We start from the raw sequence: 20,023 nt of genomic DNA, 5'->3' as shown, positions 1-20,023 counted from the left end.
TACAGGATAAAACAAACTCAAACAAAAGTGTCAAAACCTTCCTTCAAAGTTCAATAAAAAAAATAAATCAGTCCACACCCCCCCCCCCCCGAATAAAAACCATTAAAAAAACCCACAAAAACACAATGATCCAATTTATGCACATTTGGTGAATGAATCGAAGGCTTAGTGTAGTAAATATGAAACAACTGATTTAACCATAGAAATATATCATAGGACTTTTAGGAGAAATAAGAAAGAACAGCCTTGTTATGCCCCGCCCCCTCCATCATGCATATTGCACGTAGTGTAATGCGCAATGAACAATCATGCACAACATTACAACTGACATAACACCGGCTGTGCAATATGCGTATACAGTGTATGTACAAACATGACAAACCCGATTGTAAATTCGGTTGGAAATTTACCTCAATCTACCCGATTAATACAACGATTCTTAGGTCTTAAACACTATCAACCATCAGACGGATGAACATTTACCTTTGATCCAGTTTGCAATATCCTCTGGGGTCCACGAGATTATATTTAAAGACGACATTTTCCCGAGTGTTTCGATGCCCGATGCACCGATCTTGCGACTTCAAAACAGGAAGTAAATGTTTTAGTGACCGCGGGAACTCGTTCCCAGGGTCTCGGCTTGTCGTCTCCAAAATTTAGTCTGGTGCTATTCAAACTTCACGGTATGTAAATACGTACGTTGTCAGGACTTCAGACAGCTTTTTGGTGTTGAAAATCCAGAGCGTTCATTTACACTGGGCAGTACACAAGGCGCAGGTGTTTTGTCGAAATCATTTTAATAAATCAGTTTTTTTCTCAATTTCTTTGAGCGAGAGACGTGAAATCCCACTGAGAATTATGTCAAGACAAGGTGGTCGATCTGCTGACCCAAGAAAAGTGGTATGTGCAAATAGTTTGTCATTTTTTTACACGTTTTCATTCTGTTGATTGGTTTCCCTAAAATAAAATTGAAAAACAAAGTTTCATTAGGCCTAATTAATAATATAATTTTTTTTTCATTAAAAACATGCATTGAGAACCTTGTTATTACTTGGGTCAATATTGGTCAAGACCCCCATTGGTTTGTACACAGTATGCCTATTCATTGCCAGGAGGTGAGGAAGAAAATGTTGACAGTTTGTGACCTTACATTGTCTTATTTGTCTTAAAAATAGGCGGGTTAAACGTGTATTATAACAAATTATAAATTACAAAATACTTGATGAGACTTTGCTTTGGGAATCACTAAGTATCCACAATATTTTTTGTATTTAGACTGAAAATGAAATGACCTGCGTGTTTGGACACAGTGCCATTTTGGATACAATGTATCGTCATTCGTTAGACCCCCTAACGCTACGTGGTCTTATTTCTACGCACTGGCATTCAATTTAGGTGTGATAACTTGCGCGTGTTGCAAGCGTTACCTGCACAGATTACAGAGGGTTGAAGATACTCCTAGAACTATGGTAGTGGAGCCTCATAGTCATAGATCAAGAAGCCCGCAAAATTGCCTGCAGCACAAAACACTAATAAAGTACAAAAACGTCCATCAAAATGGAGACATTTCACACAGAACCGCTGCACAGTTTGCCCCTATACTCCGTACTTTATCTCTTGACATGCGCAGAACTAACATAGGTGGATTCTCTCGGTTTTTAGGCCAAAATGATGAAAAATATGCCCTTTCCGCACTGAGCCAACCTGACACTTGAAACGTGCATGCATATGATCGAGCGATGATTTTCGGTTCGCTCGGAGCGCGCCGCGGGGGGTACGGTCGAAATGATAGTATGTGCATGCGTACAAGTTTGCTCCGAGCGAACCGAAAATCATTGCTCGATCATATGCGTGCACGTTTCAAGTGTCAGGTTGGCTCAGTGCGGAAAGGGCATATTTTTCATCATTTTGGCCTAAAATCCGAGAGAATCCACCTATGTTAGTTCTGCGCATGATACGTGAGTATGTCATTTGTCAAGAGATAAAGTACGGAGTATAGGGGCAAACTGTGCAGCGGTTCTGTGTGAAATGTCTCCATTTTGATGGACGTTTTTGTACTTTATTAGTGTTTTGTGCTGCAGGCAATTTTGCGGGCTTCTTGATCTATGAGGCTCCACTACGTGGAGCCTCATAGTTCTAGGAGTAGGTTGAAGATACACATGTACATGTAAATGTTCTTTTGTATGTTTTAACTTAATGTGTTCCTTGATTTTTTTCTTTCCATTTTCCAGAGCCAAGAGCTGTTTACCCTGACGTATGGATCTCTAGTCTCACAGCTTGTCAAAGATTATGAAAGCGATGAAGAAGTCAACAAACAACTGGACAAAATGTAAAGCCTTTTACGCCACACCATCATCATTTAATAATGTCTATGCGTATGACATCATCAGTCCTATGGAGAGATGCACAACATGACCTCACTGAGGTCAAATCTCACATTACATTTACTGTGGGAAAACAGCTGTGCATACCCTCTATATATATAAAAAAGTCATTAGTCCAAAAAAAAAAGTCTCCGGTTTCTGGTATGGAGCTTGCCCAAAATGTGGTGTGGCGACGCGGCTTTTTTTTTTTTTTTTAACCTGATTTTTTTGCTTCAAATGTCGGCTGATGACTGCAAATGGTGCCCGACTAAACTTAGTGCAAATATATGGGAGTCCAGAGAGGCCACATAAAGCTTATTCTCGACCATAACCCAATCTAAAAACACGTTAAAATTGTGCAGCAGCAGGATTCCAGTCAAACCAGTGAGTTTGGCGATTTTGAGACATCATCTTTCATTGAAAAAAACCTTTTTCATTTTGCCGACGCGCATGGCTACAGCGACGTGTGCGCATACCAAAAACCGGAGACTTTTTTTTGGGGGGGGGGCCTTAGGAACTGAGTGTAAGAAAACTATTATCATAAAATTGAACTGTACAGAATAGAGGAAACCTCAAATCATCTAAAAAATATAAGGAAGTTTGCAAAAATATTGATACAAAAATAGTAAATGAAGGTAAACAATTTGAATGACTAAGTTGATTATCTTTTTAATGTTTTGAAAATGAACAGAATTGCTACAAATGGCTTACTGACTGGATTTACCTGAAATATACAAAAATCCAAAAAGATAGAGGGCTAACATTTTTGATCCTAGCTGGACCTAGTTAGGACCTCTAACTTTGTTGATTTCTTTAATATTTTGTCACATAAACAGTTTCTGTATTGGTTCATTTATTAGATTCCTTTTTTGTCCTCATCATTGCAGGGGCTATAACATCGGTATTCGTCTCGTGGAAGATTTCTTAGCTCGCTCGGGGGAAAGAAGATGCAACGACTTCAGGGAAACGGCAGATATTATAGCAAAGGTGGGGACAGCTAAAGACATGCTTTTGTGTTTATGTAAAAGCCCCTTAACCCTAGCCCCCTAGGTCCTTTTGGCCAGAAACCATCCTGAATCCTGCAAAATCCTCCAATTGCTACCATGTGAAAAATAATGGGATTCAGCCTCAATCCTTCCAAATCATTTGATATTTCTTGAATGTGTTCAGTGGAGGGGTGACCATTGCCTCAATCCTTCAAAATCCTCCAACAATCACTGTTGATGGGTTGAGGCATTGCCGATGACATTCAGAAGCAGTGCGGATGATATCAAGCATAATGCAGGGCTCAATTATGCATCGCTGAACATAAACAATGCTGCATGCAGCCTTTGAACTCGACACAATGCATCCTCCAAAATCAACCGACATATTTTGCCAATCAGCCTCATTCCTCCAAAATCCTTCAAAACAGCCTGGAGGATTTTGGAGGATTGAGGAAGGTTTAATACGGTTTGCTCAAATACTGGGAGCCACACATTAATGCATGCAAAATTTCCTGAATTTTCCTGCTTTTCCTTAAATTTAAAATTTAGACTGTTTCTTTAACTCGACATTTGCTTTGACAGATTGAATTCAACACCTCTAGGTGACCAGTTATCCTGTAATTTTTGGAGGAAGTTTGTCCAAAATGACTGCCGGATTTTCCTTCAAGGCCATGGGTCATGCATGTGTGACCTTTTGAATTTCTCTGGTAATTAACCAGGAAAGTAGCTTCCATGGCAAAAGTTAAGTGAAAACATGATATTTTTCAGGAAACACAACTTTTCAGGAAATTTAGCATGCATTGCTGTGTGGCTCTAAAGACATTTTTGAGACACATTAATGGGGCAAGTGGTGATAACAGCAGCAAAGCTACGTTTAACTAATACCAGACCACCAATAGTTGGTGGCATGGGTGGCTTGTGCGTTAAGCGCTTGCCTCTCACCAAGGTGACCACGGTTCGAATCCTGGCCGCGGATCACATGTGAGTAGAGTTGTGCGTTGGTTCTCTCCTGTGCCACAAGGTTTTTTTTCCAGGCCCTCCGGTGTTCCTCCCTCCGGAAAAATCAAACACTTTCGATCTCAGGCTGTGCTCCGTGGTCATATATGGGTCGATGTGGCCGGCAGCCATAGGCGCCTTTACGTGCCAGCGGCCCGACCACGTTGTAGCCACGTCCTTCGCAATTCAGCATACCAGCTGCGAGTAAGGATGATTAGCCTCCCAAATTATTATTATTATTATTATTATAGTTACATAAACTCCAAAGAAAGAGAAAGAAAATATTACTACTGATTTTATTATGCCCCGCGGCGAAGCCGAAGGGGCATACTGTTTCCGCCTTGTCCTTCCGTGGGTGGGTGTGTGGGTGGGTGTGTGGGTGGGTGGGTGTGTGTGTGTGTCCGGACAAATCTTGTCAGCGCGATAACTTGAGAAATACTTAACATATGAACTTCAAATTTGGTTTGTGGATTGTTCTTGGTAATCCTAAGAAGCCTTTTCCATTTGGGGCCAAAAGGCCAAAGGTCAAGTTCACAGTGGCTAAAACAATAGAAATCTTGTCAGCGCAATAACTTGAGAAATACTTAACATATGAACTTCAAATTTGGTTTGTGGATTGTTCTTGGTAATCCTAAGAAGCCTTTTGCATTTGGGGCCAAAAGGCCAAAGGTCAAGTTCACAGTGGCTAAAACAATAGAAATCTTGTCAGCGCGATAACTTGAGAAATACTTTACATGTGAACTTCAAATTTGGTTTGTGGATTGTTTTTGGCAATCCTAAGAAGCCTTTTGCATTTGGGGCCAAAAGGCCTAAGGTCAAGTTCACAGTGGCTAAAACAATAGAAATCTTGTCAGCGCGATAACTTGAGAAATACTTTACATGTGAACTTCAAATTTGGTTTGTGGATTGTTCTTGGCAATCCTAAGAAGCCTATTGCATTTGGGGCCAAAGGGTCAAGGGTCAAGTTCACAGTGGCTAAAACAATAGAAATCATGTATTTATTCTGAGATTATAGGGATTAGGGATTAATTCATATAAAACCTACAGAAGACACTAATGCTGTCAATGAATGTTCCATGTGACCAAGGTACATGTAAGTTGATGTTAAAAGAGTGGCGTTATGTCATGGGAACTGTCACCGTTGCGGGGCATTTGTGTTTGTAAACACACCTGACTTGTTTCCTTCTTTTTCAGTCCGGTTTCAAAATGTTTCTTGGAATCACCCCCACTGTTGCCAATTGGAGTGCAGCAGGGGACGAGTTCTCGCTCATATTCGACAACAACCCTCTGACAGACTTTGTGGAACTCCCAGAAGAACACAGTCAACTCAACTATTCCAATATCTTGTGTGGAGTCATCAGGGGAGCTTTGGAAACAGTAAGTTGTGTGAATGTTGTGTAGGAATGGACGACACCAACATTTTGGAAATCGATTTGCAATTCCCTTGGGGAGTCACACTTTTGTTTAGGATCATCTCCAAATTAAGTGAGGAAAAAAAAATACAAGAAAAAATACTTAGAGAGAAAACCAGTGTCATTGTTGTATCTCAGAGGCATTACAGTAACACGTAACTGGATTTTTGCTCGACCTGATGGGCCAGCCCATTATCCTCTGACTGACTGACTGACTCCCCCCCCCCCCCCCCCCCCCCGACTGACTGAGTCACTGACTGACCGAGTACCTGAGTAAAAATAATACCCTAAAGTGAGACTTTCTGGTCTAGCTTGAATAGGACAGGCAAGTCTTGTTTTTCTTAACAAAATGTGTCAAATAAGAATTCTGGTTTGCAAGGTGGACATGAACAAAGTATGGAAGGTTTGGGGTAACACCATGGGAATATTATCTCTCTTGAGTTGTGTGGCTCTGAGAAGAACCAGTTGTTAACTCGACGTTTCAAACAGTGTGATCTGTTCATCATCAGGAGACTGATGACGAACAGAGGGGTTTACTGGAAAACCCCTTTGCCATTTTCACTTGAAAACATGAAAAGAATATTTGAATAGCAAGATGGAAGCCTCCTTTTTTGGGGGATGAAGTGCGGGGCAATCAGCATATTTTTTAAAATTTAGTGTCATTTTTTTTTCACTTGACAGGTACAGATGGATGTCAATGTTCGGTTTGTACAAGACCTCCTGAAAGGTGACAACCAAACAGAGCTGAAAGTGAAATTCATTAAGCGATTAGAGGACGCGGTACCTGCTGGGGAGGAGTGAGGCAACTATCGATGTTTAAATTATTGATATGTAAATATAAATATATCAGGTGTATCAGTGATTTTGACGTCCACTATTTGCACAAATACAATATTGGATTCTAAGGGCGACTGATTCGCAAAAGAAGACTGCATTGTTACTTTGTCACTTTGAGTCAGTTTTGCTAGAAGTGTGTGCTGCGTGCATGAGTTGTGCTACGTGCATGTGAAGGACCACTAATTTGTGTTGCTAATATACTTCTTACCACCAAAGGTATAGGTCTCAAAGCCCCTCGCAATTATTACCCATGTTTGTCAGGCCAGTTTCCTGCAGCTGAGATCAGCGCAATCTGGTCTCGCCCCTCACAGGTACCCACTTATACTCCTGGGTGGAGAGAGAGAGAGGCAATTGCAGTAAAGTGTCTTGCCCAAGGACACAAGCGCCATGTTCCCATCAGGATTCGAACCCATGTACCATAATGGCACACTAGTCAAACACCGTAACCATTTGACCACACTACTCTGAAACTGAAACCCACATTTTATGGAGTTCCAGAATGTACCTAATGCTGTTTAATTATGACAATTAGGCCAAGTAACAAAATAAACCAGTTTCTCGTCCCCGTCCGCTTCCTTTTTTCTTGACCGCCTCCTTTTTTCTTCTATTTTGAAAATGTATACATTTGCATTATATTTTGCACAAATAATGTCCATAATTTGTCTCATTATTAGTTTGCAACAAAATTGTAGCTCTGTAAAAAGGGTTATGGCCCCTTTAGGCACAATTTAATATCAGCAAAATAGATGAGAAAATTTGAGGAATCCTCCACCATCTTGAAAAAAATCCGCCATCTTGTGGGGGGGGGGGGGGAGGGGGAAGGGAAAAAAAAGTGCCCTCCTCCATTTTTCCAAATGACTGGATGTGAAACTAGTATTTTTTTTACTTGGCTTAAGTGGTTGAACCTCATTGGAGGTTTTTAAATTTAATGTTTTGTGGTTTGCTATGTTATGGTGCAGTCCAGCACAATATTCCTAGCAGGACATGTGACAGAGGGGTACCCCCTAATCTCCCTATACCCTATACACACCCTGGACTATTGTTACCTATAAATACATCCCCCTAGATATCTCAAAAGAAATTCCTGAGATTCTGGTAACACAATGACCAACACAAAAGAGGAGGGTCCCTCTGTCTCATATCGTGCCAATGTGCAGCGCAAGTCATCCAAATAAACTGACAAAAGTACATGTGTATTCCTTTGTCAATGTTCATCCACAATTACTTGTGACTTGTGATGGACTGGAACTAAAACACTAAAGACATCATATTATACAAATATGTCCATTGAATATAAGTAAATGTGTACATGTTTTTTCATAGTTATTTTTCAGTGGAATCCCCAGTTGTGTTTAAACCCTTTTGTTTATTGCATTAAAACTGGTTAAACTTCCTTTGTCCCGCATTCCCCGTTTATAATCACATCAAGAGCAAACCCAGAAACTGAAACCTGTCAATAATAATTGTGATTTGTGAACCTTTCCAAATTATTTCAGTCCCGAAAGTTGACTTTCAAGATTGAATTCCTAGAATGTTGAATTAGTTAATTTTATTTTCAATCCCCATTGTCTCTATAACACGAATACATGAAAGAGTTTGAGAATGTTTTGCGTACATTTAATGAGGAATCCTCTTATTAAATTCTTTGATGTTGTCTTTTTCTGCCAAGTGAATGTTTGTTCATTGAGCAGTGTTGCAAATCGATGTTATGTCAGTAAATAATGTGTTTTTATCCAACAAAACGTATCCAGTTTTGTTGGTAGTTGAAATGGGTTATGTAAATAAATTTATGTTACAATCGTGTCTTTGCATTGCTATTGATTTGTATCTTGTGAGCTGTTACATTTTTTTGGGGGGGGGGGGGCCGGGTGGCCTTATACTTTCGTTTCATATCTAATTTTTGCCAGGTATATCTATTTTGACCAAGTAAAGAAATTTTCTAGTTCATAATACACAAGGCGTGGCAAAGTAGAACAGATTATTCCTGTGAAGAAGGCGAGATGTTGGGGTGAAAGTAGTACGCGAGGCCAAACTTGGAAGAGGAGCAATTCTATGAAGATGCACTTGTCCCAACCCGCAAACATTGGGGGCGCTGTGTTAAAATAACGGTGTACTGAAAAAAAAAATAAACCACTTGACGTTTTACAACTATGGAGGGCGCTAATGCAATGAAATTCAAGATGGCGCTGCCCGTGGCCCAAAGTTTTGCTCACCGTATTTCCGTTTATTCAAAGCTCGCTAAACCGAGCCAAGGTGTAACAATTACTAGATTGTATTGCCAAAGAGCTACCAAAAAGGTAAGAATTATCAAATCTTGATTTTGGCTGAAGGAGTTGTTATATTACAATGCCTGCAAAACCGATAGACGTTTTACACGGAAATTGTTTACACAACTAGATAGAATCATCATATTTCAAAGTTGATTTGATACTGATACTAGTTACTCCTAGAACTATGAGGCTCCACGTAGTGGAGCCTCATAGGTTCAGAAGCCCGCAAAATTGTTGTCAGCACAAAACACTAATTAAGTACAAAAACGTCCATCCCAAGCAGGCCGTTTTCCACAGAACCGCTGCACAGTTTGCCCCTAAACTCCATACAATACCTCATGACATACTCACGTTATGTGCACCCAACAAACATCGGTGAATTCTGTCTGTTTTTCGGCAAAAATGATGAAAAATATGCCCTTTCCGCACTGAGCCAACCTAACACTTGAAACGAGCACGCGTGCAGAATGATCGCAGTCATTTTCGGTTCGATCGCTCGGAGCGCGCCACGGGGGGTACGTACTTGCACTTGTACGCATGTGCATACTATCGTTCCGCTCTACACCATACCCCCCGCGGCGCGCTCCGAGCGATCGAACCGAAAATGACTGCGATCATTCTGCACGCGTGCTCGTTTCAAGTGTTAGGTTGGCTCAGTGCGGAAAGGGCATATTTTTCATCATTTTTGCCGAAAAACAGACAGAATCCACCGATGTTTGTTGGGTGCACATAACGTGAGTATGTCATGAGGTATTGTATGGAGTTTAGGGGCAAACTGTGCAGCGGTTCTGTGGAAAACGGCCTGCTTGGGATGGACGTTTTTGTACTTAATTAGTGTTTTGTGCTGACAACAATTTTGCGGGCTTCTGAACCTATGAGGCTCCACTACGTGGAGCCTCATAGTTCTAGGAGTAGATACTAGTAGTAGAATTTACTTTATCTTAAAGAGCTTTCAAAATGCAATTCAACAAATGGTCTCCAAACTTCATGGGGCAAGCAGTTCTGACATTATTGCAATTTTAAAGTTACTTTTCTTTGCCTTAAAATGATGCTCGATTTGGCTGAAATAAATGTGACCTCGTCAGTTGATTATGTGTAGAAAAGTATGGGAAATTTACACATATAACGGCATCGCTCTTTTGGGAAATCCACAACTTTTTTTCGCAATGTGATTTAATAACAAACCAAACTTTCTAAGGTCAACTACACCCTGCAATTCTTTTATTGATGTTAGGAGCTAAGCGAAAGTATCCCTGTATGTGATACTCCATGTCAAACCTTTTCAAAAAAGGCGGTCACAAAAATTTGGTCATTTTGGGCATGAAAATAGCACCACCAATGTCCGTGGTGACGGTTCAACCTATTAAAGGAACCAGGCCCTACACTACGCGATCGCCCAACAAATGGCCGGCCTTCCCTTATTAGATCAACACAACCCGTCATGAAAATATGCTATCGGATTATGTAGTTTAGAAACCTTCTGTCTTTTTCGTGTTGGAAAGAATATATTATCCAGACGCCACTTCAGCGGTTGTGTACAAAGTCTGTGGAGAGTCAAAAAAAGTATTTCCTGACGAAATTGGAAATGTTTCTCGGTTTCAGATTCATGTCTTTTTAACATTTTTGCAATGACTGACCTTATGAAGAAAAAAAGTGGCATCCGGTTGCATCATTCTTTCCTTAATTGTGTTAATTGTTCGAAAATGATTTCTGCTAGGACTACCCCAATTTGTTTTCAAAATGAGTTTATCACAAGTAGCAGTAGTTTTGAGGTTAAAATTTGAATGTTTTTTTAGAGTAAAAACAAAAATGCCTTCTTCAAGCAACCTCAAGCAATCTCCCTTAGTCTAGTTTGGTTTCCTACCTCCATGTTTTGACTGAAAATATGTTTTTCTCACCCCTTTTTCCAGTTGATGTTGTATGAATCAACACTTTTTTTGGCATTCTTTGTGCGTTACGACTATGGTTGTCATCTTAGCCTTTAATTTCATTCAAAAATGAAAACTAATGCCCTTTTTTCATGTCATGACAATGACATCTTTGCTTTTCAACAGGTAAGTCCAATGACATAAAGGTGGATATTAATTTTCTTAGATTAACCCTAACTCCCTAGCATCATTCACTAGGAACCATACCCATTCCTGGCAAATTCCAACACCATATGGGAAACTGCACACACACATATTTCTGACTTAGTTTTTGGAGGTGTGCCAACCCAATGTAAAAGAATGTCAGTTTAGGGGTACTATACCCATCCTGACAGATTCCAACAAAACATGCCGTTGGGGTTTGATAGGTTGAGTTCTGTTAGGGTCAATGATGGGATCCTAAACTATACCATTGCCAAATAAGTTGTGGTAAGTTCTGTATAAAACTGGAATTAACGTTTTATTTTGTGGAACATTACATTGTTTTATTTCAATATTTGTTCATATCATAACAGGGCATTCAGAGAAGAATATTTTCAGGCATCCAACCAACTGGTATCCCACATCTCGGTAACTACTTCGGAGCGCTGCAAAACTGGGTCAAACTGCAGAACGACACGGACAACAGTGTGGTGTTCAGCATAGTTGATTTGCACGCTGTTACCTTACCACAAGACCCCGATGTACTGAGGCAGAGCATACGAGATTGTGTGGCTGTGCTGCTGGCCTGCGGGATTGACCCCGAGAAAAGCATACTGTTTCAACAGTCTAGTGTGAGTAGATGTGTGAACAAATTGAAGAAGAAGAAACAAAAAAACAAAAAAATATTAAACCCACCCCCCCAAAAAAAATAATCTGAACAATTCCTGACGGAACAATGCACTATGTTGATGCCACCTTTTTCACCACAGTACCTTAGTGATGGTCATTCATTGAAACTATGTTTAAGTGCAATATGAATTTGAGAAACACATACTGTTCTGATAGAAAATACTTGAGAAATTGTGAGTACTCTCTGTAGACTCGTGGCGTAAATCTGTGCCGGTGAGTGGGGGGGGATAGGGGATGACCGAAATCCAGTAATTGCCCAGCCGTGGACATTCGAAGGGGGGGGGGGGATGGGACACCACATTACACCAGGGGGTGCTCAGGATATAGTTGTACATGTATATCAATATGTATACTCGCGCTTACATCCAAGCGGCACATTTTTAAAGCTTTTGTACTTTGTTTCTTCACTTTTCAGTACTATTGAATACATTTGGGTTGTTGGGATGTTCGAAAAATACTTGAAATCCGCATTTTGTTTTTCATCGCGAAAAAGTGGGGGGGGGGGATGATTCAATAGCCCCCCCCCCCCCATGGTAAAAAAAAATGGGGGGGGGTATATACCCCCCATTGCTGGGCAAAATCAATCGGATACCCCTAGCACTGCTTCAGGCCAGTAGGCCCAAGTCCATCATACTCCATCAATACTTAGTCACGCCAGACCTTCTGGACCTGGGGGATGGATTCTGATGGAGTTGGGGTGGTTAGGGTTAAAAATGCACCTTTGTGTCCCATTTCACATTATTTTCATTTTGCCATTTTTAAGGGCATTTTGGTGCCTTTTTGGTTTTCATGCTATGTTACAGCTATTTTAGCACCAAAATTTGCCAGAATTTTGAATATTTTGCTGTCGTAAATTATCTTTTCTTTAGTGATTCCTTGTTGTTTTGGTACATGACAGTAAGCCAGTGAGCAGACTTCTTTCACAAATGTTTTCAATGAGCACATTTTGGTTTCACAATTTGAACAGAAAACCCCTAAAGTGAACAGTGTCTTCCTGAAATGACATCACAGCAATAACGCTCTCATTTGTCAGGAAAAGCATGGAACATTTTAGATGTAAAAAAAAAAAGTGCCCTTTTCAATAAAATTAACCAAAAAGGGGTGTCAGATAGTTTTCATACATTAAAGAGGAGTAGAAAGTTGTGCAAAATATGTTCCCAAGTAAGATTCATGTCATGGGCCCTCCAAGTAGGGCCCACAAGACTTTATAATTTTGTAAATCTAGGTTTGTGGGGTTTTTTTCCTCTTCAAATTTCAGGTACATCAACATGCTGAGCTTGCTTGGATCTTGGGATGCAAAACCACATTAGCCAGACTTGGACAATTCCCACAGTGGAAGGTGAGCCATACTTTTATGCCAGGACAAGAATGGTTAAAATTTTATCAACTGCGAGGTTTCGTTTTATCACGTGTTTTTCTTCTGCAGATAAAGCATATTTGGAAAATATTTTATTTTGAAAAAAAAAAAAAATGTATTACAAAGGATTTTGACTTGCCATGTTGCAATTGACTTTCAATTTTGTTCGTTTTCTTTGCAAAGTCCAAAGCTGGTGGCGACAAGAAGAAAGAATGTGTTGGGCTCTACACCTACCCAGTCCTGCAGAGTGCTGATATTCTCCTGTATAAGTAAGGACATCACTACACCTTTAAAAGTTTTTTTGGAAGTTCAGAACTTCTTTGTCCTCATTAGAAACTTAAGGATAAGGGAGTTACCTTGTACATACAGGGTGGTTAAAAAAAAGTCCACTTTTGACAGCAATTTTCACCTACTTAATGAACTTAATTTAAATATTTTTTCACATAGTAGTAAAGTATAGGCCTTTAACAATGCATGGTGAAAAGAGCTTAGTAAAAAAAGCAAAAATAAAGATATTATGCTAATTTGAATACAAGTCACCAAAATCAGTCTTGTCCATGGATTATTCTATGTAAGTTGGAAGTTTTCGTAGTTCATAAAAATGAAAAAACCTTCCCACCAAAAATTGTGCCCTAGTAACTTTTATTAAAGCTGTCCAATTATTCATGTCAGTGTTAAGATCATTTACTCACTGAGCTGTCGGCTTAAGTTCATTGTTGCATAACATTACATAACATAACAATCAAATGTCATGCCCTTTCAAATATTAAGATGGGCTTTATTGTTAGCGCGTTTTTTCAAATGATAACGTTCAAGCATGCATTGGTGCATTTTGTGTTGAGAGTACATGTAAACCTCCATTGACAAACAGGTTTCCCACATGAAATGTTCAAATTAGCATAGCTCAACGACAAATTGTGCAAATGCAACAATTTATTTGGTCACATTTGCTTAAAGGCCAGTACTTTAATAGCTACTAATCGACAGTTAAAAATAATTTTGAAACATAGGTGAACATAGCTGTCAAATGTGGGTGTCCTTGTTTTTTAACCACCCTGTAGTTGTCCAGGTACAGTTCTGGGTCACAATATTTTTTGGCTTGTGAATTATCAGCATTGGCTTGTCAAAGGGCTTTTTAAGAAAAAAGTCACAAGCTTACTCAGGTGGGACTCGAACCTGCAACCTCCTGTTTACGGGTTCAGATGTCTTGCTACTCTACTACCCAGCTTGCCAGGGTCAGCTGGCCTTTTTAAATCTGATATAGAAGCACAAAACGCTATCAAAATAGTTAAGCCAGTACAATAAAGTTAAGCCAGCCATCAATTATCAATTTCCCATTGTTCCTTTTCAGGGCAACTCATGTTCCAGTCGGGGAGGACCAGTTGCCACATCTGGAGCTAGCCCAGAACCTGGCCAGGATATTCAACAATAACTATGGCGCGTTCTTCCCCATCCCTAAGGCTATTACTGGTGAGTTTATAAAATCTCAGTCCAGAATTAGCTATCATTTCACAGGCTCAGAATTGATGTTTCATTTTTGAAATTGAGTATTGAAATATCCTTTTTGATGAAATGGACTTTAAAAACAAGTTATAAGCAAAAGCAATTTCCCTAAAACAGTATGCTTAAATTATAACAAGACTAGGTTTGCCCAGTCGATCGGAACCCAAAAGTCTCAGTTTAGGACATTATTTATGCTCTGTGAGTCGGGGAGTCAGTCAGTCAGTCAGTTAGTCATTGGCTCTTTCAGTCGGAAGACAATAGGCTTGCCTGACAAATCCAGCTGCAAGCATCGGCATGGAAATCCGGGTCATGCGGCGTGAATGCGCGATAGAACACAAGACCCCGGATGTCATGACCTAAATTGTAAACAGGGCAGAGGTCATGACATCAAGCCAACAGTGTGAGGGCGCTGTTCCATTGTAATTACTGTTGCAGGCAGTAATGGTCCGTACCAGTGCAGGAGTTACATTTTTACCTGCTTGCAAGGTTAACCCTAAAAAGGCCGGGTTATTTTGACCATCTCTCAGCCGAAAAAATTTGAAACTCGGTAAATGCATAGAGCAACTCATCATGAACATACCCAAGAAATTTCATGACTATAGGTAAAAGGGTTTTGGAATTATGGCTTATTAATTATTATGTACAAATGGTAATTCTGCTCTTTGTACATGATGTATATGGGAAAATTCAGTTTTCACGGCGCGTAGCGGTGGAAAATTTTTCACTGCGCGGCAACCCGTGGTCCGATTTTTATGTTTTGGGTATCAAAAGATGCGCAAGGCTCGAGGCTAAAAAGTCAAAGCAGCTCGGGCCATGAATTCCCCCCCCAGCCCTTTTAGTGTTAAGGGATATGTTTTGTGTTCATTCTTTTGATTTCTGAATTATGTCTGTAGCTACATCATAGGTTTTTGTTCACTTTTTTTCACAGGTGAGGTGAGCAGAGTGAAGAGCTTACGAAATCCCAGCGCCAAAATGAGCAAGTCGGAACCGGATCCGAAAAGCCGCATCGAGCTGACAGACTCCTGCGAAGACATCCAAGAGAAGTTCAAGAAAGCCGTCACTGATTTCACTGGGAGTGTGACCTTTGACCCCGAGAATCGACCGGGGGTCTCCAACCTTGTGGCCATCCACGTGGCAATTGAAGACTCGTCACCGGAGGAAATTTGCGAACGGGTCATGGGAGTGCAGACTGGGGAGTACAAAGTCATGTTGGCCGAGGCCGTGAACGCAAAACTGGCGCCGATACGAGAGAGGATATTTGAATTGAGGAGAAACACAGAGTACATTGAGGATGTGCTGAGGACAGGAGCTGAGAGGGCCAGTGAGATTGCAGAGAGGACTTACAACGATGTTAAGAAACTTGTAGGACTTATATGACAATACGTGAAACTTGGAGTTCGGAAAATCAAAAGAAAATGAATGAAATTATTTTTTACTTTTAAAGTTCTATATAGGGTGATCCAACAAAAAGTTTACACTTTTTTTAGAGGCAGATACATGTTGAAATTGTTTTAAGACATTCCTTAACTACAAGATATTGGTGGTATATGGTAAACACGGCATAGAAAGTAAAGCTCAAAGTAAGAAAGAGCGGCCATTTACAGAAGAATGGTCAAAAACCAATTTGTCCACATCCATGGCAGTCGTGTAGACCAATTTACAAATATTGCAGTTATTTGTGTGCGCAGTGCTTTTGTGTTGCCAATATCTCATAGACTTGCGTGTGGATAAACTGGTTTTTGACCATCCTTCTTTAAACCATTACCGTTTCTTAATTTAGGCTTTATTTTCAATGCCGTTTTCACCATATACAACAAAGATGCTTTAGCTTAGGAATATCTTCAGACAATTTTAACATGTCTCCCCAATTCCAAGAAATCTGCATCTGAAAAAGTGTAAATTTTTTTGACCACCCTGTAGACCATTCGGAGCCCGCTATCACCATACATTCATGCATAGGAGTAACAGCAAGGATAGTTTGTGTATGTACAGGGATTAATGGAATAAAAGCGGGAAAATTCTTTTCAACTGCAACAAAATTTCTCTGAAGAAAAACTCTGTACTTACACTTTTTCAATTTTCTTTTGCCCAGTAAATTGTGTTTAAAACTTTTACTCCTAAAAGTGTGAAAGCGTTTTATATTTCAATTTATGGTTTGCAATGAGGACTTCATTAATTTGACGACTCCTAATTAGGCCCCCAAAAAATTGCTCTGCTTTTGGTTACCCTACCTACCCTATTTTGACAACCCCTACCCTAATTGTTTTTTTGAAAAATGAGGAAAAAAAAACAGAAAATAGTCATTTACTACCTTTTACCCTTGACTACATGCACACACCTCCATATGATCGTAAACAAACAAAATTGACAAAAAGACGTAAAATTCCCGACCTACCGACCCTATTTTCAAATGCAATGTAATCGGAAGCAGAACTAATTTTTTTTTTGCCTTAGTATTTGTGCCGACTCCGCTGAGGGACAACATACTGTAATTTCCCCCAACGTGTAATTATTTTTACAAAATTGTAATGTCGAGAAGCTTAACTTTGAATGATTTGACATGTTTAATAAGTCGATTTCAGAACAATGTTTCAAAACAAGGTAATTATAGAAGAGGTCAGTACGTTTGCAGGCAGGGGGAAATATGCCTCATTGATACATAGTTCATTAATATTGATACTTTCATAAGCTTTTCAACAATGAAAAATCTCTTCAATCGGAAACATTTTTATTGAGTTATGGTCAATAACTGTTTCATTTTGTCAACGGCGACTGATGCTTGACTGCCACAGTGAACAAGGGTCAAAACCTGCATCCATGAAAGAGGCAACCAAGACCAGAACAACATCTAAGAAGTTAAAACAGTCCTTTTCATGACCACGGTTCTTTCCAAAAAGAGAAATGACAAATTTTCAAATAATCAAAAAGAACCAAATAAAGAATGACAACATTAAAGAAAGCAAAACTACCCTCATCCCAAATCCATTACATTCATTATAAGTAAAATTTAAAACCGTGGACAAAATGAAAAAGCAGAACCTTTTTTTAATTGGCCATAACCCAACAGATATGTGTCTGATTGGAAAGTTGTTGACGCTGTTGAAAACTAGAGTGAAATATATACTTGTCAAACATGTATCAACATGTTTTTTTTTAAAGGTGTGAAAAATACGCGCTTTATTGGGCTCAGAGTTGTTGTTTGTTTGTTTTTTTTGGGGGGGGGGGGGGGTTTAACACCCTGTATCTTTCTTGCGTTATTTCGCAAGAGGATTGTGTTACTTATTAACGAAATTATTGGGTTTCTGGAAAAGTATCGTTATTTTCCAAAGAACTATTGCGTTTTTTTTCGCAAAACTTAATTCTGATTTTTTTTGCATTTTCCCCACTTTTTAAACCTGGAAGGAACAGGCTTCTGTTTCAAACTTCCGATTTCCCCCCCCCCCTTAATTCTAGGTAATAAATTTGGAAAAAATAAACAAACAAAAAACCCAAGTTACTCTAGTTGACTGCGTATTGATTTATCCCCCGGCCCCCGTTATTGTCGCCCCTAGCGGTATATATTAACGCTCGTACCGCTGGAGGCGACCTTTATTGTCGCCCCTAGCGGTATATATTAACGCTCGCACCGCTGGATGCGACCGTTATTGTCGCCCCTAGCGGTATATATTAACGCTCGTACCGCTGGAGGCGACCGTTATTGTCGCCCCTAGCGGTATATATTAACGCTCGTACCGCTGGAGGCGACCGTTATTGTCGCCCCTAGCGGTATATATTAACGCTCGTACCGCTGGAGGCGACGTTTATTGTCGCCCATAGCGGTATGTATTAACGCTCGTACCGCTGGAGGCGACCGTTATTGTCGCCCCTAGCGGTATGTATTAACGCGCGTACCTCTGGAGGCGACCATGCATTGTCGCCCCTAGCGGTATATATTAACGCTCGTACCGCTGGATGCGACCGTTATTGTCGCCCCTAGCGGTATATATTAACGCTCGTACCGCTGGAGGCGACCGTTATTGTCGCCCCTAGCGGTATATATTAACGCTCGTACCGCTGGAGGCGACCGTTATTGTCGCCCCTAGCGATGATGTATTAACGTGCGTACCGCTGGAGGCGACCATGCATTGTCGCCCCTAGCGGTATATATTAACGCTCGTACCGCTGGAGGCGACCGTTATTGTCGCCCCTAGCGGTATATATTAACGCTCGTACCGCTGGAGGCGACCGTTATTGTCGCCCCTAGCGGTATGTATGAACGCACGTACCGCTGGAGGCGACCGTCATTGTCGCCCCTAGTGGTATATATTAACGCTCGTACCGCTGGGGCGACCGTTATTGTCGCCCCTAGCGGTATATATTAACGCTCGTACCGCTGGGGGCGACCGTTATTGTCGCCCCTAGCGGTATGTATTAACGCTCGTACCGGCTTGAGGCGACCGTCATTGTCGCCCCTAGCGGTATATATTAACGCTCGTACCGCTGGGGGCGACCGTCATTGTCGCCCCTAGCGGTATATATTAATGCTCGTACCGCTGGAGGCGACGTTTATTGTCGCCCCTAGCGGTATGTATTAACGCTCGTACCGCTGGAGGCGACCGTTATTGTCGCCCCTAGCGATATGTATTAACGCTCGTACCGGCTGGAGGCGACCGTCATTGTCGCCCCTAGCGGTATATATTAACGCTCGTACCGGCTGGAGGCGACCGTCATTGTCGCCCCTAGCGGTATATATTAACGCTCGTACCGCTGGGGGCGACCGTCATTGTCGCCCCTAGCGGTATGTATTAACGCTCGTACCGCTGGAGGCGACCGTTATTGTCGCCCCTAGCGGTATGTATTAACGCTCGTACCGCTGGAGGCGACCATGCATTGTCGCCCCTAGCGGTATGTATTAACGCTCGTACCGCTGGAGGCGACCATGCATTGTCGCCCCTAGCGGTATATATTAACGCTCGTACCGCTGGAAGCGACCGTTATTGTCGCCCCTAGCGGTATATATTAACGCTCGTACCGCTGGAGGCGACGTTTATTGTCGCCCCTAGCGGTATGTATTAACGCTCGTACCGCTGGAGGCGACCATGCATTGTCGCCCCTAGCGGTATGTATTAACGCTCGTACCGCTGGAGGCGACCGTCATTGTCGCCCCTAGCGGTATATACTAACGCTCGAACCGCAGGGGTTATTGTCGCCCCCAGCGGTATATATTAACACTCGTACCGCGTGATCGCCCCTAGCGGTACACACAAACGCTCGTACCGCTAGGGGCGACCGTTATTGATCGCCCCCTGCGGTATACGAAAACGCTCGTACCTCTGGGGCGACCGTTATTGATCGCCCCTAGCGGTACACAGAAACGCTCGTACCTCTACGGCCGACCGCTTATGATCGCCCCTAGCGGTATACAAACATTTTTCCCAAAATAATTTCCCAATTTTTTTTTTTTTTTCGAAGAGCATAATTATCTGTAAAAAAAAAAATTCCAGTTGAATGTGTTTTGAACCCTTACAGCACCTTCCTGCTTGCAAAATGAAGAAAAAGTT

At 41.1% G+C, this 20,023-nt stretch overlaps 3 protein-coding genes across 7 annotated transcripts in view; 2 read left to right on the top strand and 1 right to left on the bottom strand.

Annotated features, from left to right (window-relative positions):
* Positions 1-620, bottom strand: part of LOC119722117 (CNK3/IPCEF1 fusion protein-like) — a 28,996-nt gene extending 28,376 nt beyond the window's left edge. For all 5 annotated transcript variants that reach the window (XM_038192145.1, XM_038192146.1, XM_038192148.1 and 2 more), the window contains exon 1: positions 484-620. In XM_038192145.1, the coding sequence (XP_038048073.1) occupies positions 484-541 (58 nt within the window). In that variant the 5' untranslated portion in view covers positions 542-620. The remainder of the gene's footprint in view (positions 1-483) is intronic.
* Positions 621-711: 91 nt separating this feature from the next.
* On the top strand, positions 712-8,402 carry LOC119722118 (trafficking protein particle complex subunit 3-like). The gene is made up of 5 exons (XM_038192150.1): positions 712-900; positions 2,232-2,329; positions 3,251-3,350; positions 5,540-5,722; positions 6,439-8,402. The coding sequence occupies exons 1-5, from the start codon at positions 859-861 to the stop codon at positions 6,556-6,558; spliced, it is 543 nt and encodes a 180-aa protein (XP_038048078.1). The 5' UTR covers positions 712-858; the 3' UTR covers positions 6,559-8,402.
* Positions 8,403-8,655: 253 nt separating this feature from the next.
* Positions 8,656-16,681, top strand: LOC119722116 (tryptophan--tRNA ligase, mitochondrial-like). The gene is made up of 6 exons (XM_038192144.1): positions 8,656-8,891; positions 11,308-11,565; positions 12,882-12,962; positions 13,164-13,249; positions 14,332-14,450; positions 15,412-16,681. The coding sequence occupies exons 1-6, from the start codon at positions 8,745-8,747 to the stop codon at positions 15,858-15,860; spliced, it is 1,140 nt and encodes a 379-aa protein (XP_038048072.1). The 5' UTR covers positions 8,656-8,744; the 3' UTR covers positions 15,861-16,681.
* The last annotated feature ends 3,342 nt before the right edge of the window (positions 16,682-20,023 follow it).

This window comes from Patiria miniata, unplaced genomic scaffold, assembly GCF_015706575.1.
Source record: "Patiria miniata isolate m_02_andy unplaced genomic scaffold, ASM1570657v1 HiC_scaffold_14, whole genome shotgun sequence".
NCBI classification, from domain to species: domain Eukaryota; kingdom Metazoa; phylum Echinodermata; class Asteroidea; order Valvatida; family Asterinidae; genus Patiria; species Patiria miniata.
The sequence above is the reverse complement of the archived record's forward strand: the minus strand, read 5'-3'. Positions and strand labels throughout refer to the sequence as shown.